At 41.5% G+C, this 22074-nt stretch overlaps 2 protein-coding genes across 3 annotated transcripts; both read left to right on the forward strand.

Annotated features, from left to right (window-relative positions):
* On the forward strand, positions 1-5074 carry haus5 (HAUS augmin-like complex, subunit 5). Of its 2 annotated transcripts, none has more exons than XM_087782598.1 (20): positions 1-94; positions 202-300; positions 379-441; positions 937-969; positions 1097-1121; positions 1188-1320; positions 1448-1607; positions 1685-1784; positions 1906-1994; positions 2065-2119; positions 2214-2341; positions 2407-2485; positions 2560-2711; positions 2851-3016; positions 3093-3173; positions 3237-3382; positions 3540-3636; positions 4005-4143; positions 4208-4340; positions 4898-5074. In XM_087782598.1, the coding sequence occupies exons 2-20, from the start codon at positions 203-205 to the stop codon at positions 4998-5000; spliced, it is 1980 nt and encodes a 659-aa protein (XP_087638724.1). In that variant the 5' UTR covers positions 1-94; position 202; the 3' UTR covers positions 5001-5074. The 2 variants fall into 2 exon arrangements, with proteins under 2 accessions (XP_087638724.1, XP_087638725.1); XM_087782599.1 differs by having other exon boundaries at positions 2854-3016.
* Positions 5075-5614: 540 nt separating this feature from the next.
* Positions 5615-21413, forward strand: sin3b (SIN3 transcription regulator family member B). The gene is made up of 19 exons (XM_087783691.1): positions 5615-5902; positions 7326-7432; positions 7493-7646; positions 9046-9411; positions 9999-10154; positions 10259-10387; positions 10924-11013; positions 11094-11212; positions 11368-11581; positions 12188-12304; positions 12388-12626; positions 13567-13750; positions 15181-16033; positions 17719-17888; positions 17960-18133; positions 18359-18451; positions 18541-18635; positions 19054-19252; positions 20356-21413. Exons 1-19 carry the CDS (start codon positions 5792-5794, stop codon positions 20590-20592), a joined length of 3807 nt encoding a protein of 1268 aa, XP_087639817.1. The 5' UTR covers positions 5615-5791; the 3' UTR covers positions 20593-21413.
* The last annotated feature ends 661 nt before the right edge of the window (positions 21414-22074 follow it).

Here is a 22074-nt window from a genome sequence, read left to right on the forward strand (position 1 = left end):
CGCGAATTTAGATTTTCCATCACTTTCAAGTAAACAAGACTTATTAACACAACAGCGGAAATACTTTTTTTTAAAACTGACTGGCGGAGACTGGGTAAAACATGTGCATTTATACCAATACGATGACACTCCTGATTGAAACGGAGATATTTAGCACTGCGAGCTAGCATGGTGGCTAACACTGTTTACGTCTTTTCTCAGGATGGCGGACAAGAACCTGGTCCAGCAGTTGAAGCGATGGGCGACTGAAGAGTTTAAACTTCCCCCAGACAGGCTTCCGAATGACGGCTATATGAAAACGTCAGTATCTGTTGAGCAGTTTTCGTCTTTGTTGGTGTTTTATCTTCGCTGTTATAACGATTGACATTTATTTGACAGCCTGTGCGTTGGTCCTGGAAAGTCAATATGGACGTATGTCATCCATCACGTCTACCGACAAAGGTATGATCATATCTTGTATAGAGTTATATTTGTGGATATATTAAATTATATTTTCCAAATAGGACGGTTAGTGTCAGTATCACGTGATCACTGTGTAGCAGGATGATGTGAATAATGTGTTTATCGTTCCATTAAAAAAAAAAAAAAAATCACTATTAACTGCCACTTTTGACCATCTTTATAAAAAAAGATGATGATACAGTTCTGGGTCATAGAGCATCCTCTCGCCACAATCTTGACTAAAAACCAAAAGGAAGAATATTTAAAAGAAGAGACCAGAGGTTAATGATGGTCCGTATTGAATGCCTGTATCAGAAAAACCTTTAAAATCTTGTCCTAACTTAGGATTTATCTTTGCAATGTTGTGTTCACGTAAACTAGGTTCTATGTAGTAGTAACACGAGTCTAAAAGCTGCACATTCACTATTTTAAACAATCTAAATACCAATGAAAATGTTTTTTAAATAGATCTAAATTTTTGATTTATTTCTACAGGAATGTTCAGATGATGCGTGGGAATCTTCAGTGGTATCCTGGCAAAAAACACTATCATCTGATTAATTTTACCCTTCAATAAATTGATTTGTAACGATATATTATTCAGTAGTAATTGTATTCCAATGTTGCAGTTTTCCTTCACAAAATGAACCTTAAGGTACAAAGTTCTTCAAGACAAAGAGGTATGCATCTTTACTTTTATAAAAATCAGTTTCAGAATGATCGAGAACTGATCCAAGTATTCTCAGTCAAAACAGAAGGAGGGGCAGAGTACGATGGAGAAGCAGAATGAGCTTCAAAAGAAAATTGAGCAGCTGCGTGCTGAAATTGGTTACCTGGACACTCAGATTGGTGCAACAGAGGAACAGATGGCCACTCAAGGTTTGTACATTAGAAGAGTTCTTGAAGCTTCTTTAGTCGGTCAGGTAGTGTGTTTTAACATGCCTATGTAATCGTACTTGGATAATGAATACAATTTTTAATCACTTGTGTGGCTGTATGATTACAGAACAGTCAATAAACTCCACCTGGGCTCAGGTGCAAGACAGCCGGGCCAGAGATCTGCTTCTACAGGCTTTTAGACAGCGCTGCGTCTCTAGCCACAAGGTACTGGCTGATGATATACAACAAATAAATGGATACTGCAAGACACTGGAGCAAATGAAAAGGTACATCAATGTTCTGGAGCTTCTGTATACTCGTATAATTCTTATTTTGAAAATAACTATTCTATTCTATTCTCCAGAAAAGCTGGTGTCGAAGTGATGTTTGAAAACCAGTCGCCCGTCAACAACAACGATGGCGACGGGTTGAACAGCAAAGCTGCAACAGAAGCTCAAGTCCTGGTAAGATATCTTTATGTACTTAACACACAGTCACAACATGCAAATCCTTGAGAACTTCAACTAGTTGTGGCAGTTTAGAACTCTACCAGAACTAATTGAAGGGTTTGTTTCTGCTGTCAAGTGTGAAGTCCGGGAGCTGTGTCAGGACCGAGTCCAATTTTTTCAGTCGTTACAAGAGACTGAACTGAAAACGGACTCCGCAACAAATCAGTAAGATTCATCAACTTTTTCACTATGACTTTTGTTGTTAACCTTCATTAACGTTAAACGCTTGTCCCAGTATGACGGAGGGACAGAGGACGGCCATGTTTCATTACTGGTTAAGTGCAGTGGAGGTGAGAGCATTTTAAATCAATCAGGACCAGATTTATTTATTATGTGAAATCTCTGAAATCACACAACGTTTTCTATTTATAACCTGATGATCAGAATCTGTTGGCTGCTCATCCACCGACGCAAATAATCTCAGCACTGCAATACCTGGCATCACAAGAGCAGAATGAACTGGAAGAAAAGCTTTCATCTCTGGATGTATCAAAAGATATTTCAGCTCTCGGGTAGGTCAAAACATTTAACGTATAATTACAGTGAGACTGTTGAATAACTGCTCGAATCCTTTCAGGTTCCGTTATGAAAGTGATCACCTGCATGACATTGCAGGAGAAGAAAAGAAGTTGCCGTCTGTAAAGGCCCTTTTACGGGTGAGACACAGGTGTAGTTGGATTATATATTTGTTTGATTTTTATGGATTTTTTTGCTGCGTGTTTAATTTCAGGATGCTTGGCGAGATATGGAGAGTAGTTATGTTGAGCTTGCGCAGACTCGTATTCGAGTTCAGCAACTTCGGAAGCAGCTGCTCGCCGGCAGGAAAGAGGATGATTTGTCTGGTGTTTCAAGTGAGGTGAACGAAGACTCCGCCGTGGGGCTGTAAGTTCTTAAGACACTTGTTTAAATAAATGATTCATCATTGTTATATAGGGTCAGAAGTATAGTGTTAATGAATTACCAGCCTTTGAAAAACATGAGAAGGACTTTGAGGGATTTACCGTTTCATTGATTGACCTAGAAGATCCTCTCCGGACCTGGAGCTGCAGTGCGTGATGCAGACTGCTGCTCGAGATTACATCAGAGATTGGTGCATCCAGCTGGACCACCAGGTCAGAAGCCGACAGGAGACTCTTAAAAGTCTCAAGAAAGAAGAGAAGAATATTCTGGATTTCAGGAAACTAGTGGTGGGCATAAATATCAATCATAACGTGCCAATAAAATGTGATGATTATCATTACGTTTGTTCTGTGTGTCCCTCAGCTCCTCAGACAGGATCATATCAAAGGTCTGATTCAAGGAAACTCGACGGCTAAGAAAGAATTAATCCGTTTGCACAAAGAGGTGTCTTGACCTTTATTTACAAATCTCTTGTCAGGCTTCGTATCATGACACTTTTGCTTCTAGCTCCAGGACTTCCGCCAGGATAAAGTGGTGCCACAGTTTGATGATGTCACCGCCACAGCCAGGACTCTCAGAAACTGCATTTCAAAAGAAACGAGGCAGTTTGGAACCATCTCTTTCTCTGCTCTGGATCGCAGGATTGTCGACGGGTGAGCTCTACCAAAATCTCTGTGGTGTGTGTGAAAAAAACGAGACCACATGCACATGTGACCCATTGATGCGGATTTAATTACGCCTCTTACAACCACTGACCACGTAAGAGCAAAAATAGAATAATTGATCCGGATATACTGTATCTCATTTCAGAGCGCAGCGAATCCCTGCGTCGCGGTTGTCCATCCATCGCCTGAAGGACCCAACTTTTAGCAGTTTGTGTCATAGGTTGGATTTCCCCATTTGCAAGGTGAGGATGCTGTGGCCAAAAATATGCCTCAAATTATTCCTGTATAAACTATATTTGAGATGCAGATGCACTTGAAGTATGAGGTATTTTATTTACTTTTGGAAAATCCCATGCTTGTGTTTGTTGGCTGACTTATTATTGATATTAAATTTGTGTTTGTTGAGTTTCCCGGTCCAGCTTCATAGAGCCTCAGTCATGCCATACAAAGCATTCACGCTGTGTTTTAGAAATGTTTGAACATCTCCATAGAAGTTCAGTGCAGCGACGCAACCAGCCAAACTCAGTCTGCTGACCTACTTCTTCAGATTAGCGTGTCCACCGTTTGTATCCAAACCCTTTGCTTTTCTGGTCTTTGTGAACTTTTCCAGGCGCCAGAGGAGTTGGTCTACCAGGCCTGCTCCAAACGTCTGGAGTTGCGTTTCCTCCGTCAGCTGCTGCAGCTTCACTCGGTCACGCTGCAGGGAACACAGAAGGACACCAAGCGTCTGCGTGCGGCCGATCACAAAGGTAACGGGAATGAGAATAACATGCGTGACGATGAGAAGCGCTGACGGTCGGTGTCGATTCCTAGCTCTACTGGCACGGGTCGCAGAAGAGGACCAGGAGCTGCTGAATTCCCTGATACCGAGGGTTCAAACCCTCGTCAAACGCACTTTACACGGCTTGTCTTACGGGGATCAGATCCAAACTGCCATCTCTTACTGGTAAGATCATTTAATGTCTTAATACTGTGAAGCTCTCTTGGATAAGTGGGGAGGATCAGCACGTCAGTAGAGAAACATGAAGCTTCTCAGCTCAGATTTACACAGTAGCTTTTATCAAACACTTGTTTATATTTATCTTCTTCCACTTGAACTACTTCATCAATGTATGTTCCTACAAAGCAGCAGGTGTGTGATGTCGTATGAGTATTTATGAGTCTTTTATTTAAGTTAAAGCTTCTTTTTTTTTGTTGGTCCAAACAGGGCATAAAAACCTCCTTGACTCCCAATCTTTAGTTATCTTTGATTGTGATTTTTAATATTAATTAAGATAAATATAAGCCGTCATTGAAACTGTCTCTAAATGTTAATAAAAAAGGATAAAGATTAGTTTATTCTGGCATTCATCTAAATCCTAGAAGTGAGAATTTCCGAATCAACTTTCTCTAAATCGAGAAAAAACAACAACTGCAGACTACACTCGTTTTATCCCCGTCTGTCTCTCTCTCTCCATCATTCTCTGTGACATGTTCATTTAGTTTGCATCTTTTCGATTGTAGGTGGGATCAACCTGTGCAGCATGTCCTACCAGAGGTCACGAAAGGAGGATTGACCTTTCAACAGTGGCTGCAGAGATGGAGACTCGCAACACAAAACCCCTAAAAAAAGATGTCAGAGAATAAAACTACTAAAATGTCTGTATAATCACTTTACCTAATAAATGTTTTGAAAAAAAACCTTACATGTCGATGATGCCTGACGATGGAATGACGAGACGAACATTTCAGCTCGTGTTTGACGACATCCGGCGCTAGGATCAGCAACACTTCATACATGTTTTTTTTTGTTTATTTCTGGTCGATTGTCACAGTGTTGAGTGGCGTTTCTTTGTAGCAATGCAGGGGGCGTGTCGCAATCCAGAGTCTTGTGAACAAGCTGGGCTCCTCCCATCACTGCGCCTGCGCACTCGAATTTTTTTCTCCTCTCCCCCCCGCCCCTCCCCTTCAGTTTTTCACTCCTACTCTGGCTTCCGGACGCCAAGATAGACCCGCTGCCGCCGAATTTAAAGAGACAGGAGATAGTTATTTAAAAAAAAAAAAAAAAAACGATAACGGCAACCATTGTCCTTTTTTTTTCGTGTGTGTTTCCCGACGCTTCCTGCCTCGATGGCGACGTTGAACCAAAGTCGCTGTGACTAGCAGTTTGTCAGTCATCCACTCTCTGCTCGTTTTTTTTTTTTTTTTCCACGACCCCTTTTTGTGTGTGTGTGTGTGTGTGTGTGTGTGTTCCGAGACTGTCCAGTCAAGCAAAGTAGTGTCGCTCTCGCTTCGCTCGCTCGACAGGCTGGCTTCCCGACCGAGGAGAGGAAGGTTCGTCGGCTACGAGGCTAACAACCGTCGACGCGTCTCTCCTCAAGTTGCGGCTCCCAAGAAGCCTCCCGTTCGCCGGGGGTAATGGCGAAGATTCAGGCGCACAGCACCGCCAAGCAGATCAGCCAAATGCAGGACAAGCCTTACGTTATCACGCAGAAGCAAGTGCAGCAGCAGCACTTCCAGAAGCTGAAGGTAAGAGAAGAGAGAGGGAGAGAGAGAAAAAAAAAAGTCCCCAAGAGTCAGAACCATTTTGTTGCTTCTCGACTCTGGTTGCTGAGGCTCACGAGTGGGTCTGGCTGGCTAACCCCACGTTAGCTCTTCGCTGGCCCTGTTAAAAAGTATCGCCCCGCAGTCCCAAGAATGACATTTCATTATTCAATGCAACAAAAAAAAAAAAGCGACCACAGCCCAACACAAGTGGGAAAACTACGACCGACGTTTTTTTTTCGCAGATACAAGTCGATCGGTTAATGGATCCTGAGAGTAAACTCGGGGCTTGTGGGAAGTTCCTCCTTGTTCGGGTTTTTTTTCTTCAGCCTGAACAAAGTGTAGGACGTGAGCCAAACGACGGCGACTTTCACCTCCATTTAGACTCTCTTTTGTTGTGAGGTCGTGTCAGTATTGTGGGTGAAGATATGTGGACTTTATTGTCGTCAGTTCTGGCTCGTGTTGGCGCAGATTCTTCTGGTCAACCGACGTGCTTTTGTTGTGCAGTTTCTTTCTTCACGGTAACACTAACCTTCACTCGACTGCTGTGAATGAAACGCAACCACTGTCGACACAACACGGTTTGTGTTTGTATTTACGAATGTATTTTTACTCGGTCAGTACCTTCCGTGTTACTTGTGCATTTGTTGATACACCAGTCGAGAGAGAGACAATGAAGAGAGAGGTTCTCAGAACATTACTCTGCCTCGAATAAACACAAATACACACCTAGTATCATGGTTATCTAGATATTATGTTGTTTTAATGGAGGGATCCGTGGTACCTAAAGGTTCAAGGATCTTTTTTTTTTAAAGTGCACGAAAATCATGTTGTCGACATGCCAAGTAAAAATAATAGAAATAGAATCAAGTGTTCTGTTCATCATTGGCCCCCAAAGCCCTGGATTATTGCTACCAACTGATGTTTTGTTTTGAAAAATATTCTATTTTCTATACATTAGCCTATTTATATTTAAGTAAGTAATTTTTATTTGTACAGTGCTTTTCCAGACCAGGGTCACAAAGCGCTTAAACAATCACAATAAAGTATATATTTTAAAGGTCAAGATAATACTGATAACACAACAGGAGTTCCAGAAAATCAAGGAAAAATCTGAACAAATAAAACCGTTTTAAGATGTTTCTTGAAGGTGTCAGTAGTGCAACAAAGGTTGGAGATATATTGATTAAATGTATGTTACATTGTCAAGTTCCGCAGGTTTCTTTTTGTCATGATGTAGTCGATTAATTTGAAACGTATGCTTTGACTCCATTGTCAATATGAAGTACAAACATGACCCAGTTTTTTTTTTAAATGAGAAGAAATTAATTAAACCCCCTTGTACTGTACCTGAATAACACTTTTGTGTATTAACATGTATGCATTTCTGTTTCAATCCTCGTCCAAGGTTGAAGATGCCCTGTCATATTTGGACCAGGTCAAGATCCGGTTCGCCAATGACCCCGGCATATACAACAAGTTTCTGGACATCATGAAGGAGTTCAAGTCCCAAAGGTATATATTTGATTATTGTTAGTCACTGCTTATCTTTCATGACTTTTATTTTTCCACCAGCATCGATACACCTGGTGTAATAAACCGTGTGTCTCAACTCTTCCATGGACATCCAGACCTTGTGCTGGGCTTCAATGCTTTCTTACCACCAGGGTATCGGATAGAAGTCCCAAAAAATGGAATAGCATTTCTCCAGTCTCCATTTTCCACACAGGTAAGATGTTGCCCACACGTCCAAATAGAATTCAATATTGTAATATTTATTTAACTAAATTGCTTACATAGTTTTAGTCTGGCTTATTTCATTCCAGATTGATAAGCTTGTCTAGAACTATCTATTGTAGTATCAGTATTTGGATCAATGGATTGAATACATTAGGGATGTTTTAATTCCACAAGGATAGCTTCACGTTTCTGATGTAAAAATGTATGATTTGAGATATTTTCAATAGCTCATTAAGCCAAGGAATTAATTGTTTTTTTAAAATAAATTCTATCAAGCTTTATAGGTTATATGTACATGATGGTGTAAACTTTGCATAGGAGTCTGTTTCAGTCACTGGTTTAATGCAGTCAATCCTCTCCTTCTTGTACTTGTAATGGCAGTGAGTGCTCTCAGTTGATCACCTCAGACTGATTCTAGCTTGAAATCCATTCATCATAGAGCAAAGTAGTTTCCACCGCACACCCAGAATTCCCTACATAAGCTAGATATAGCAAGAATATTTGTCCAAAAGTTAAGAGACTTCAGTTTAAAGTGATGTAGTTATATTTAAGATACAGTAAATCAATTTATTTTTGCTCTTCACCCCTCATGCCTGCCTCCGCCAAGAAGCTTAGGTGGTCGTAGGTTATATCAATCCATATCTGAAACTTTTATTGCCAGTGTTGTCCGTACAGAATAAAATAGTTAAATAAGATAACACACAAAATAAGCAATAGAAAAACAGAACGGAAGCCTTCATAATAGCACAAGGAGCAGATGGTTACATTTTGGCGTTTGATCCGGATCCACAAAGGTTTTGAAGGATCTGATATTCACTTCTATGTCACAGGCTTAAAAACTAGCTTAACGTTCAAATCATACCTTTGTTTTAAAAAAAAAAGTAGAAAACTAGTATAAAAGCAAAATTGTGTTAGTAGAAGAAACAAAATTGTTTTGGCGTTTATTTCACGTTTGTTAAAGGTTGTTGATATGTTTGTAAGAGTGTTGACATCACGAATGTTTAAAAGGACGTCACAAGTGGTCCTATTGTGAGGATTCAATGCTTTTAGCGTGGTGTCATGGTTTAATTCCTGGTTTGGATGTTTCCTTCTTCTCACAGACAACTTCTTCAAACACTTTCAATACGTTATATAATGCAGATGTGTCTCTAAAATTTCACATACTTATCATAGCCTTTAGTTAAGTTAACGGCAACAGATTTAAAGGTTTTGAATCGGCTCAAATTCCTATTTAAAAGGGATGTTATGTAGACTTTAAAACAGAGGACACAGTATATTTGCAATGAATTTATAACAAAGCACAGGCGACGATACCTCCTCTGATTTAGATTAACTTAAACATTAAGTTTATTTCAATCTGATATGTACATAATGTTTCGCCACACCAGGTCTCTCCTGGACCGCAGGGGAAGAGTGTGGCCACACCTGGAGTACCTGCAGCCTCAGGTAGTACCTCAGCTCAAAGCACGGACACGGCGCCGCCGCAGACCGGCGAAGTGAAAGCAGCCTCGACGGAGTCCCCCTCATCTTTAAACTCGGTCGGCCCTCCAGAAACCCCGAGCAGACTCTCTCTTCCCCTGACGAGCAGAGAGAACCAGAACCAGACGGCCGCCTCGTCTGTATCTCCCCCTGCCTCTGAAACAAGCCCGGTAGAGTTTGACAGCGCCATTAGCTACGTGAACAAGATCAAGAACCGTTTTCTAGATCACCCCGAGATCTACAGAGCCTTCCTAGAGATCCTTCACACTTATCAGGTATGGGCTGCTTTAAAAACATGTGTGTATGAGTTAGATGTGTGACTAACCAATATTTATTAAGGCAGTTGGGAAGCAAGAGTTTTAGATGATATCTTGGTGAACGTGTACAACGGTCTGACTGCCTGGTGTATGAATACGACACATTCTGTTTTATAACATAAACAAATGTTGTCCAAAATACATAACCTGAGTCTAATATACCTAAATTACTAAAATAAGGTGGTGGTTTGTTATCGTCTGGCGGGAAAACATGCCCAAAATTATTCTGAAGGTGAAGTTTGGAGTTCATTATGAAATGCTTACTCATTTCTTACTTACTAACCTCAGAACCTCTTGTATTAAGTGTCATCAATCAACACATTCACTATAAAATAAAACGTATTTTTGTATGTCGTCTACAAATGTTTGCTTCTTGATGCCATCGCTTTACTGCTAAATAATAATGGGCTTGATTAATGTTTTTTAAAAGGCTGAATATAGGCCTTACATTTCCAGATTAACTCATCAGTAGACGATAGCCTGTGATTCAGCTTCTACTCGGTGAGGATTTAAGATGTTTTTTTTTTCATTTCTTCAAATTTCAGAAGGAGCAGCTGGAGGTGAAGGAGAGCCGCGGGAGCAGAGGTACCAGTGGAATGACTGAAGACGAGGTGTTCTCTAAAGTCGCCAGTCTTTTCAAAGGACAGGAAGACCTGCTGGCCGAGTTCGGGCAGTTTTTGCCAGATGCTAAGAGATCACTGGTCAGTCACAACGTTGACGTCGAGTCAAACGACCCTAATGTTTCTCCACTTTCAACTGGAAATATATTTGAAAAATATGTGAAAATGTTGTGTTTCTTGTATAGTTTACAGGAAGCTCCTTGACAGGAGGCAAGGAGCCTATGAAGAGACCAGAGGAGGAGGACTCGGGGTCCAAACAGAATAAGAAGAGGCCCAGACCCATACTACTGCAGCACATGTCTCCACTTCTTAAGGTATTGGATCGATGTGGGATCTGTGAGCAATGAGGAGACATTTATCTGGATGTTTGAAATGGGGCTTCTTGATGACTAACATTGTTTGACTATAGAATACAGAGTTTGGCTATGAATCTATTTTCTAAAAGTGACAAATATAATTAAAAGGTTGCTTTAAAATGAAAAAACAAATGTTGTATTCATATATTATCATCATTTTTGTATGCATTACAGTGTAATCTTTTGGTTTAATTATTATATCCAATATACCATACAAAACTCATTTTTTGTTGTACTTTTAAAAATCCTTCTTATTCGATGTTGAGGTTGTGCGTAAAAAAACATTTTTACAACTTTAAACTAAAACAGCCTGACATTTCAGAAATACTTGAGCTGTACACAGTTGTATTGTATTTCATAAATAAAAAATGATGTGCGTTATAAAATAAAGTAATTCATCATTTATTTTTTCAAGCATTTCCAAAACGTCAGTTTTAATTTGTGCGTTCAACGATCACTCCTGACTTTCATTCATTTTTGTATCAATGATTCAGAAGAAAATGAAGTATTCCTGCACCAAAGATCAGTCTTTTGCCTCGGTTGGAAAACACGGAGTCTTGCGAGAATTCTCTTTCTTCGATAAGGTGAGCGATCAATTTTCCCGTCGTCTTGTTTTCACTGACTCTATTCATCACTGAATGTCTCCGCCTTTGCTCCACTCAAGGTTCGACGTCTGTTTAAAAGTCAAGAAGTATATGAAAACTTTCTGCGGTGCATTGCCTTGTTTAACCAGGAAGTCGTCTCCGGCGCGGAGCTGCTGCAGTTAGTTACTCCATTCCTGGGGTGAGTTACTGTCATGATGCGTGATCTAGTTTGAGCTGGTTCTTAATGGATTTACATTTAAATGAGGTTTTGAAGTGAGACCTTGAAGGTGGTACACTTGAGTCATTTGTTTTTAAATTTATGTGTCACAAAAGATATGCTCCATCTACTTCCAGGAAGTTTCCTGAACTGTACACACAGTTCAAGTCGTTTCTGGGGGACAAAGAGCTCTCTCATGCTGTGTCAGGGCTCTCGGATCGCTACATGGAGGGAGGCGGGGGCAGGGAGGTGGATTACGCCTCCTGCAAACGCCTCGGGTCCAGCTACAGAGCCCTGCCCAAGACCTACCAGCAGCCGAAGTGCAGCGGGCGGACGGCCCTGTGCAAGGAGGTTCGTCTTAAGATCCCTCTTTATTTATAATAACTCTTAGAATGTGTTTTTTTTTTCATAAGCTTGGATTGAATCGTTGCCGGAAAAGGTTAAAAGTGACAAATCTTATCCCAGCACAGACGTGACAAAAGAAAATTGGATTTTGTTCTGAAATTGAACATTTAATTGAACCATTTTCTGAATACCCTGGCAACCTATTCTTAAATGTAGATGTTAACACTCAGTAAATGACATATTTCAGAAGCAAACAGAAATGACCAAAGTTTGTTTGTAATTGTTGATTGAAATCAAATCAGGCACTGATTCCACAACATAGAATATACTTTTTTTCTACTCAAAATGTCACGATGGTATGTTTTCTGCTGTGGTTTACAAATGTGTTTGCACGCTAGCAATTATTATTGCTTCTCTTGTTGTCATTGTTGTTCCAGTAAACAAGAGCTCTCCCACTGTAACTTCTTTTAGTGCATCAGACGGACAATAAATGTAGCTTCTCCAAACATTCGTTTGTTGCTAGAATCTGTGAAGATACTCAAAGTATAGTTTGTGCTTTTCTTACTAAACATCTCAATTGAATGTTAAAGTCCCGTGTCTGTGTTCTTGTAGGTTTTAAATGACACATGGGTGTCCTTCCCCTCCTGGTCGGAAGACTCGACGTTTGTCAGCTCGAAGAAAACTCCATATGAGGAGCAGCTTCATCGCTGTGAGGATGAAAGATTTGAGGTAAGACTTGAGAAAGGTTGTACAAATATTAAACCTGCCCTCTTTTTGTGTCAGACTTAAAGTCGTTACCAATCTTCTTATAGTTGGACGTCGTCCTTGAGACGAACTTGGCCACTATTCGGGTGCTGGAAAGTGTCCAGAAGAAGCTGTCCCGCCTCTCACCTGAGGACCAGGACCGGTTCAGATTGGACGACTGCCTGGGTGGGACCTCTGAGGTCATCCAGCGGCGAGCCGTCTACCGTATCTATGGCGACAAGGCCCCCGAGATCATCGAGGGACTGAAGAGAAGTCCAGCTTCCGCTGTGCCTGTTGTACTCAAGAGGTAGGACTCTCTTTGGAATATGCTTGATACAGTTTAGGAGAAAAAGTTGGTTCTGACATCAACATTCTAATAATGGTAACACAAAACACAAACATTTTTGACTAATGGCACAATTTCAAAAGTACTTTTGTCTTGTAACCAAAATGATATTCATTCCTAATAAAACTGACCAGGAAAATTTGAAGCACCAATACAGAGGATTAACAACATTGTTTCTGGCGCCTCTTGTGTAATATTTATTATTATTATTTTAGTTTTTCAGCACTGCCTTGTGCACATTAGTTTACAAAACCCACAGAATGGATTTTTTTGTTTAGGTTTTTACCTTTTAACCTTGATGGTAACTTTCATAAAATCTTTTCATACTTCATTTGGAAGCACTGTGTCTAATGTAAAGCAGTCAGGTGGTCACGTGAAGATGCGTTGTAAAGAGTACCGTGAGGCATGAATGTTCAAAATAAACCAACATTACAGAAAATGTGAAAGATTTTCACTGAACCATTTGAAGAGCTTTGTCTGCCGAGCTCATGTCACACAGTCTTGGCTGTTGCTGGTGTTACAGTCTTCGACGTGCATTACTGTGTTTGTAGCAGGAGTGTTGAACTCTGAGAGTTCATGGCTGTAAAAAATGCAACTTTAAAAGGTAATTGAATAGAATTAAATTGAACCCTTTATATCTAGTTCACTAAATTAAAGCAATCATTCAAAAGGGCTAAACGGTTGTGGTTACCTGTTAAATGAAGAAAATAAAACAAGTTCCTTCTCCGTGTTAACACGCCATCAGTCATTGAATCTCTTAGTGTTAATGTTCAAGTCTCTGTTTTCTTCTTTTATTTGTGTTAATAAACATATTATTTGCAGAAATAAAAAAATTGCAACAATACTCAGACATTCTCATGCACATTGTAAGAGCTGTCCTCTGTAAAAAATCTTTCTCCAGATTGAAAGCTAAAGAAGAAGAGTGGAGAGAGGCTCAGCAGGGCTTCAATAAGATCTGGAGGGAGCAGTACGAGAAGGCCTATCTCAAGTCGCTCGACCATCAAGGAGTCAACTTTAAACAGAACGACATGAAGGCTCTGCGATCCAAGAGCCTTCTCAATGAGATTGAAAGCGTCTATGACGAGGTAAGAACTCGCATCTTTCAGCCAGATTATTCTCAACAAGGGTCCTCAGTATTGATGATGAAAAAAGATGAAGGCCCAATGAAGCCAACAAGACCAAGGCATCTGCAAAAAGCAGCCTGATATAAAATAACAGACACGGCGGCCCTGGACGAGTCCAACCCTCACTTGAAATGAGTCAGACTTTCTACAGGCGATGTGGACCAAGCTCTGACATGGATTATAGCGGGAACAGGCAGCCCTTATCGGGGTATCCGATACCCCATATTCCTGTAGCAGCCCCCACAGGACTCCCCAGGCCAGAAGGTCGAATTCCTTTCTCAAAATCCCAATAACATTCCCATTTCAATCCTTTACTTTTCAACTGTGCAACGTATTTATTAGTTCTTTTACCTGCTTATCTCAAACCCATTTTATGTGGTGCACGGCACATAAGCTGTAGTATTGGTTCACAAGGCTGAATAAATAATATTGTAGTGATAAATTAATTTAACGGGAAACTAATGTAAAACTCCAGCACTGACATGTTTCAAATGTTGAAGTCCTCATGACCATGTTTTGAACTTATTTCTTTATCAAGTTCCTCTGAAATCTGGGTGAACAAGAGGTTAAGAGAGAGTCCATTATGACGTAAAAATGTCTTCACTTCTCCTCCAGCCAGCTGTAATCACACCCTGCTTTGTTTATACAATGAGTCCCTTGAAGGTAGAGACTTCTGGGGTTGATGACATGCAGTGACAAACGTTGATGTTTGACCAATCACAGCAGAGAGTGAACTCTAAAAGGAAAAGTGTTTTAAGTGGGCGCGGCTCAATATCATTTTCTATTGTAAATATTTCAATGAAAAGAGTTTTGTACAAAGAGACACTGATGATACAATAGAGTCTAACATCTATTTAAGACACACTTAAATAAACACATTAGTTTAACTTTAATAAAGTTAAAAGAACTCAAACATGTTGAGTCTCTTTGGAGTCGCTTGTATTGATCAATGAGCTCCTAATGTGATTAGAGTCACAACATTATACAAACATTTGTGTAAACAAAAGATTCGAACCCCTGGTTTCTATAAGAATAAATCTTTTGTCATCAATGGGGATCTTGAGAGGATTGGAAGTGCAAGTAAACGATGGCAGGTTTGCGATGGAGTCATCCTGATGAAAATGGTTTGAAGTGAGGCCTCAAGAAAAGCTCTGACCTTCAACTTATTAAGATGCTTTTGCATGAGATGGTCCAAAGTTCCATCTTCTCGCTACAGAAAATCTTAGGCTACCAGTTTTATGAATAAAATATCAACTGAAATCATGGCAAACAAATCTTCTTCTTCTCCAAAGGGATAACTTGCAATAAGGAGACAATTTAAGTGTTTTTTTTACGATCTTGAATATGTTAAATGTAATTTTAAATGTTTATTCTCCGTGTCCGTCTCATAGCGACAGGAGCAGAGCACTGAGGAGGGAGGTGTCGGCCAGCAGGGCAGGAACGGTTCTGGTGCGGCTACAAATAGCGAACCTCACATGGTCTTCAGTTACGAGGACAAGCAGATCCTGGAGGACGCCGCCGCGCTCATCATCTACCACGTGAAGCGGCAGCCCACCATCCACAAAGACGACAAAGACCACATCAAGCGCATCATCCAGCACTTTGTCCCCGACCTGTTCTTCTCTCGCCGCGGCGAGCTGAGCGACACCGAGGAATGGACTGATGAGGAGGTCGAAACGGAGGATGGAGGCGAGCGAGGCGGAGACCGAGGGAGTGCAGGGAACCTCAGTTCCTCTGTCGCACCAGGAGGCGGCGCCACTGCAGGAACCCCGTCTCAAATGCAACCTTCCCAATCCCTGACCCAGTCCCAACCCCCGCAGCAGCAGTTGAACGGCGAGTCCAGGCGGCGGCGTTGCAGCCCGACACAACCCACGGACACTGATTCTTCCACCACCCCCAGTAGCACCAGCCAGGCGGCACCGATTACCGGTTCCTCTTCCGGACCCCTGCCCGCTGAGACTACCTCAGGTCCGACTGGAGAGAAGGTGGATCTGCGGGACCCGGAGGCCGAGCACCAGAAGGAGCTCGACGGCGTCTACAACCTCTTCTTCGTCAACAACAACTGGTACTTCTTCCTGCGGCTGCACCAGACCCTGTGCTCCCGACTGCTGCGGGTCTACCGGCAGGCGGAGAGGCAGCTGCTGGAGCACCGGGCCGAGCAGAGCCGGGAGAGGCTGCTGATGGCCGAAGGGAGACGGGAGAAGACATGTGACCTCGCCATGGAACTTCGCTTGAAGCAGCCCAGTAAGTTCAAACCTGGTCTTTGTGAAATGTTCTCAATACGTCCAACATGGATATAGAAGTCATGTGCTATGTCTCAAATCGCGTACTTCTCTTAGTATACTAGAAGTTAGTATGCATCAGGATAGTGTACATACTAACTAGTACGCAAATTCTCAACAGATCACACTGAGTATGTCTCGAATCAAACACTGCTGCTAAGCACTAACCGGAATTGACGTGACAGCTTCTTCTTCTACTTCTATTTAACGATGGTTGCAACCAGCTGAATGCTATCGCCACCTGCTGGCAGCACGTTTTGCAAGTTTGGAAAAAGAAATAAAGAAATAATATGAGAATCGAAATATTCGCGAGATATTTAAGCTGATATCAGCACCAGAGACGTCTTATCCTTCTACTGCTGCGGAAAATACACCTGTAAGTATATACATGTATATGCATTAATATATGACGTAACTTCCGTTTACAATGTCACTAAGATGGCAGGCGTTTAGGGTAGATGTCCATCGAACCATACTCAATTTTGTGGGCGTGTTAGTACGCCAATTTAGTGTGCATGGCGTACTAAATTTCGCATAGTAAGAATTGAGACGCACTTACGCACTAAAAATAATAACTTTGAGAAAGCTAGTATGCGATTTGAGACACAGCAATGGTTTGAGATTGATTGTCCTGAAATGTTTTCCTTGATTCAAAGAAGGTGCTTTAGTGGATGGTTGTGGGTGAAGCAGTGCGTTGACTGACCTTGAGAGTTCAAACGCTGCTGTATTAAGATGTCGCTGATGATAGAAGTATTTCAACGTGATGGAAAGAAGATAGTTTAGGGCTTTGTGTACATAAAGTCACTTGACTACTGACGCTTTTCTATATGAATTCTGTTTGGTCATGTCTCTGCGTCTCCTCCTCCTCCTCCTCCTGTGTGTTAAATGCCATCGCTGACTATCTTTAGACTTTAATGTTCATGGTCAATGTCAAGAGGCTTCAAACTAAATGCAGAGGGTTTTTTTTATAATCTTAGTGTATTAGAATGTCTGTGTTAGTCCAGGGCTTTTCTGAAAGGCCAAATTAAACACGTGTTTAAAATCATTGTGTGAATAAAAGCATTGATGTGTGAGAACATGAAGAAGGTGTAAAGTGAAGGAGGCTGACTTCCTGTTGCAAACCAATAATAACTTTCATGTTGTATGTATGTAAGTAACTAATATGTGTAGAGAGCTTTTCTAGACTAGGGTCACAAAGCGCTTAAACAATCAAAACAATACTCAATAAAATGTATACTTAAAAGGTCAAGATAACACCGAGGACCACAAAGGAGTCTCAGAAAATGAAAAAAAAAGGCACAAATAAAAATGTCTAAAAAGATGTTTCTTGAAGGAGTCGGTAGATCCATCAAACAGAGAGGGAGCGGAAGATCGTGCCAAAGCTTGTTCCATGAAAACTTTAATTTTTACTGTTTATTTTTGTGTCTGCTTTAAGAATCATTCATGACTTTCTCTCCTGACAACAACATGTTGATACGTTGACTTATGCAAAAGGTATTTTACGGGCCTGGGATGATAAAACGGTAATCATTGATTGATACGACACAAACACACTTCAACTCATGTGAACCTCTTTTCTCAATAACATTTGTTCTATAAGGAATGTTGGACGTTAACAGACTTTTAATTGAATCCTTTCCTCACCAGGCGAGGTGGAGCTGGAAGAGTACTACCCTGCCTTCCTGGACATGGTGCGCAGCCTGCTGGACGGAAATCTCGACGCAAACCAGTACGAAGACACGCTGAGGGAAATGTTCACCATTCACGCCTACATCGGTTTCACCATCGACAAAGTCATTCACAACATCATCAGACAGGTGAGGAGAGAAGCAAGAACGCCGCCCGGATTTGATGTACGACCGTCTCTGATTCTGTGTCGTTCCTCCAGCTTCAGCACCTGGTGAGCGACGAGGTTTGCCTGCAGGTGGTGGAGCTGTACCTGGCCGAGAGGAAGAGAGGAGCTGCCGGCGGGAATCTGTCGTCGCAGTGTGTTCGGGCGGCGTGGGAGACCAGCTACCAGTGGAAGTCTGAGCGAGTCATGGCTGAGGAGAACTGCTTCAAGGTGGGATGAGCAATATATAGAGCAGGATGTATAGGAATGTATAGAAGGATTGAAACATTACCAGCTCATGGTCACATTGCTTCAACTCTAATGCTACTTTCATAACGTCACTTGACAGAAATAATGTTTTGTTTTGAAAATTCTGGATGTTGTTTTTCTAAAATGTGTGTCTTGGCACCTTTTAAAGTCTACTGTTGTACTAAAATGTTTCCATTTTTTTTTCAGCTGATGTTTATTCAGAACAAGGGCAATGTCACGATGACACTGGAGCTGCTGGACACAGAGGAGGCTCAGGCCGACGACCCGTTAGATGTGCAGGTGAATTTGAACTTCAAATTAAAGTTCACATTAATGTATATTGTTTTGTTTCTTTTATTTTTTTAAATGTCTCTCTTGTGTCTTTTCAGTGCTTGTCCAGCTACATGGAGCAGTTCGTTGGAACTGAGTCCAGCCTGTGTTCCCAGGCTGATGGCTACTTCTTCAAACCTGTGTTTTTGCCCAGGTAAGGCTGAGACTATTTAGATTAATTGTTTTAATTAAACTCATAATGACGGCATGATCTGTTGATGTTAAATCCGTCCTCCAGAGGGCGCCACGGGTAACTTGCTAAAGTGCTAAAATGAATAATCCTAGTTTTATTTATACGGAACCTTTGAGACATTTCATTGTCAGTTGACATTTCTCCTCTGAAATGTTAAGCAATAATAGAACTTGTCGAGCACTAACACTTCAACTTTTTAATATTGAGCTTTGGAACTTGATATGATTTAATTACTTTACTTGACAAAATGACATGATTTTTTTGCACCTCCTATTTACAACACTGTTTCACATTTAAAAGAAACCCTACATTTTCCAATACATTTGTAACGGCGTCATGTGAACGGTTTTCTGGCATTAATGCAAATATCCTTCCTCAGAAATCTGCGGCGGTTCCGTCGCTGGCAGGTGCGTCAGGTGGAAGCCATGCGCTGCAGGAGGGAGTGGCACCGGCAGCTCGGCGTGGAGAACGCCGGCAGCCTGGACTGTCGCTTTAAGCTCAACACTCACAAGATGGTGTTCGTCATGAACTCCGAGGACTACATGTACCGCAGAGGGGCGCTGGTCAAGTCCCGGAAGGTGAGTTTGTTATGTATGTGTGAGACGTGCTGTGGATGATGCAGTGTCCTCTGTGTGCCCTGGTTACAAAGTAAACATGGAGTCGGTAAAGCAAGGGTAACGTGGTGCAGACAGATGCTAATTCATCATATTATTATGTTTACTTTTGTGTTTCCTTTCTTGCTGCACACTTGGTATTTATTGAAAGATCAATAACGAGTGTATTAGAGGAATATCAGCTATAATAATATCTAATGTATGAAGTTATTTCAGAATTGTTTACAAAACTTTTACTACACAGTTTTAAATAAGTTGATGACCCCAGTATTAAAGTGATACTTTACTCTCATTTTCTACTCACCCTAATCTTGACTAAGGGTTGAGATTATTTTCAGAGTAATCTGTTCCTTTTTAGAGTTATAATCATAAATGTCTGTTCATTTTAATGTAGCGCCTGTAGCTCAGTTGTCTTCGTCTTCATCTTCATCCAAAAAGACACTTAAAAACATACAAATACCTCCATACTGCTCGTCTGTAACGAAGCCTTGAAATTAGAAATTGTTCTGAAAAAAACCACAAAATATACAGAATTAGGTTGTTTTTTTTAAAGTTTGTTTATAGTGGACGCTCCCGATCTCTCAGCTCCTGCTACAAGTGTCCTCATTGAAACGCATCGCAAGTGTCGGTGTCAAGAGTTGTACTAATGGCCTGGGATTTTTTGCTACAAAAGATCTTAAAAGATAGGATTGCTTTAGTTTTTCAGAACAATTATTCTTGTCGATACAAGATGCACGTTACAGACGAGCAGTATGGAAGTATTTGGATGTTTTTAAGTGTCTTTTTGGACCAATATGAAGAAGAAGACAACTGAGCTCCAGTCGCTACGTTGAAATGAACAGACATTTTTGTCTATAACTCTAAAAAGGAACAGATTACTCTGAAAATAATCCCAACCCTTAGTCGACACGAGGGGGAGAAGAAAATGAGTGAATTTGGAGTGAAATATCACTTAAAAAATAATAACCAGGAGCTGTGAAGGAACGATCGTATCCTAGTGTAACTTGTGTTTATTTTACTTGAATCCGTGTCTGATGTGGACTAACATGGTCTCTGGTCCTCCACAGTCCCAGCACAGAGTCGCCGCCGCTCAGCACCAACGGTTCGACAAGTGGCACCAGGGCTGGCAGGCCGAGCACGTGTCGGCCTCGGCCGGGCGCTCGGTGCAGAACTGGCTGATGGGAGAGAACGAGGAGGACATGATCCCCTGCAAGACCACCTGCCTGTCGACCGAGGTCAAAGGTCAGACGGTCAACAGATACAAAGTTCAGTACAGCGGAAGCAAAGCGCCAGCTTCACCGTAGACCCCTCTCACCCGCGGGGTCGGACGCATGGACATTCTGGACACAAAACTCACCCCCCCGACCGTCATCACTTCTCCTCCAACACCTGGTTCACTCTCTCGCTGGCAGGAAACGAACGCTGAGTCGCGAGTGAGCCGAGTGACCAGCGGAGAAATGGACGACTTCAGCCGCAGGACGACGAGGAAACACGGCACAATCGGCGGCTCCTCGTCCTCGCGCCGCCACCTCCTCCGGTGGCTCTAAAGACTGACAGACGTTTGACACGAGGATCATTGTTTCAGAAATGTGAATGTCTGTTTCTTTTTTTTTCTTTTTTTTTAAGGTCCAGTGTAGTTTTTAGCTTCTAAAGCCAGACAGCCTTCTGCTCGTTGGTGAACCGCGTGTTTATATGGAGAGACGACCTGTATGTATGTGAAACCAACTCTTTGTTTTGAAGCCACAACTCCAGTCCTGCATCATCTTGTGCATTTGTACACACAACAGGGATCATGAATTTTATATATGCGTCGCCAGGGAAACATCGAGTCAACGCTGGATGTTTGCATCGTTTTCTTTTTTTTTCATTTCTTGTGTTGTAGTAAAAAAAAAAAAATGTAATCAAGAGGACGAGGAAAAAAAAAGTCCAAAAATTCAATTTGTGTAGTTATGAAGAAATTATGTCTCATTCTTGATTTCACCAAATGTTTACTTTGAGTTTTCTTTATTTTTTTTTCTTTATTTTTGCAAACTGACATTAAGAATAAAGGAAAAATATCAGTGTTAAAATAGAATGTATAACATTAATCCTGTATCAGTCGTCGTCCAATAAACAACCTAGTTGTCTTACAGGTTGATCCGCGGATCATCAGTTTGTCTGGAGGAGTCTGGACAGTCTCGGCATGTAACGAGTGATCATGAGTTTTAAGATGGAAAAAAACCTCCAGAATTGGAAGAATACGAGCGACAATATAAGTCTCCAGGGGGTGGCGGTAGAGAGCGCTGTGGAAGAACCTGCGTCACTTAAACATGAGCGTCTAAGGTGAGGGTCTCTGTTCCAACCATCCTGTATATTTAGAACATGAAGGTGTGGCGCCATTTCACTATGATTCTGTTGTTGACTTCTGCAAAAGAGGAAGTATCTTAAATCAACGTGGGATCTGCCTTTGAACTTCACTTGTGAGTATTAATCTCAATAATCTGTCAGATTAATAGTAGGACTTTCATAACTCCGCCAGAACCCATCTCAGCATTTAACATCAAGGAGCCAACTTTGAAAGAAGTTAGAACCAGTTCAGCACCAGGTCCAAGTGGAGTGCCATATGTTGTATACAAAAGATGCCCCGGACCCTTGAAGCGACTGTGGACAACCCTCAAAGTCATCTGGAGAAGAGGGAAGGTAGCACCTCAGTGGAGACATGCAGAGGGGGTCTGGATTCCAAAGGAGGAGAGCTCAAGTACCATCGAGCAGTTTAGGGTCATCTCACTCAGTGTTGAGGGCAAGAT

Source organism: Callionymus lyra, chromosome 2, assembly GCF_982586985.1.
Source record: "Callionymus lyra chromosome 2, fCalLyr1.hap1.1, whole genome shotgun sequence".
Classification (NCBI taxonomy): Eukaryota; Metazoa; Chordata; class Actinopteri; order Syngnathiformes; family Callionymidae; genus Callionymus; species Callionymus lyra.

Coding starts and splice junctions, on each gene's coding strand:
- haus5 (XM_087782598.1), top strand. CDS start 203: ATGGCGGACAAGAACCTGGTCCAGCAGTTGAAGCGATGGGCGACTGAA. Junction 1,122..1,187: donor AAGTTCTTCAAGACAAAGAG/GTATGCATCTTT, acceptor AAGTATTCTCAG/TCAAAACAGAAGGAGGGGCA. Junction 2,712..2,850: donor GAAGACTCCGCCGTGGGGCT/GTAAGTTCTTAA, acceptor TGATTGACCTAG/AAGATCCTCTCCGGACCTGG.
- sin3b (XM_087783691.1), top strand. CDS start 5,792: ATGGCGAAGATTCAGGCGCACAGCACCGCCAAGCAGATCAGCCAAATG. Junction 11,213..11,367: donor TTAGTTACTCCATTCCTGGG/GTGAGTTACTGT, acceptor ATCTACTTCCAG/GAAGTTTCCTGAACTGTACA. Junction 12,305..12,387: donor GTGAGGATGAAAGATTTGAG/GTAAGACTTGAG, acceptor ATCTTCTTATAG/TTGGACGTCGTCCTTGAGAC.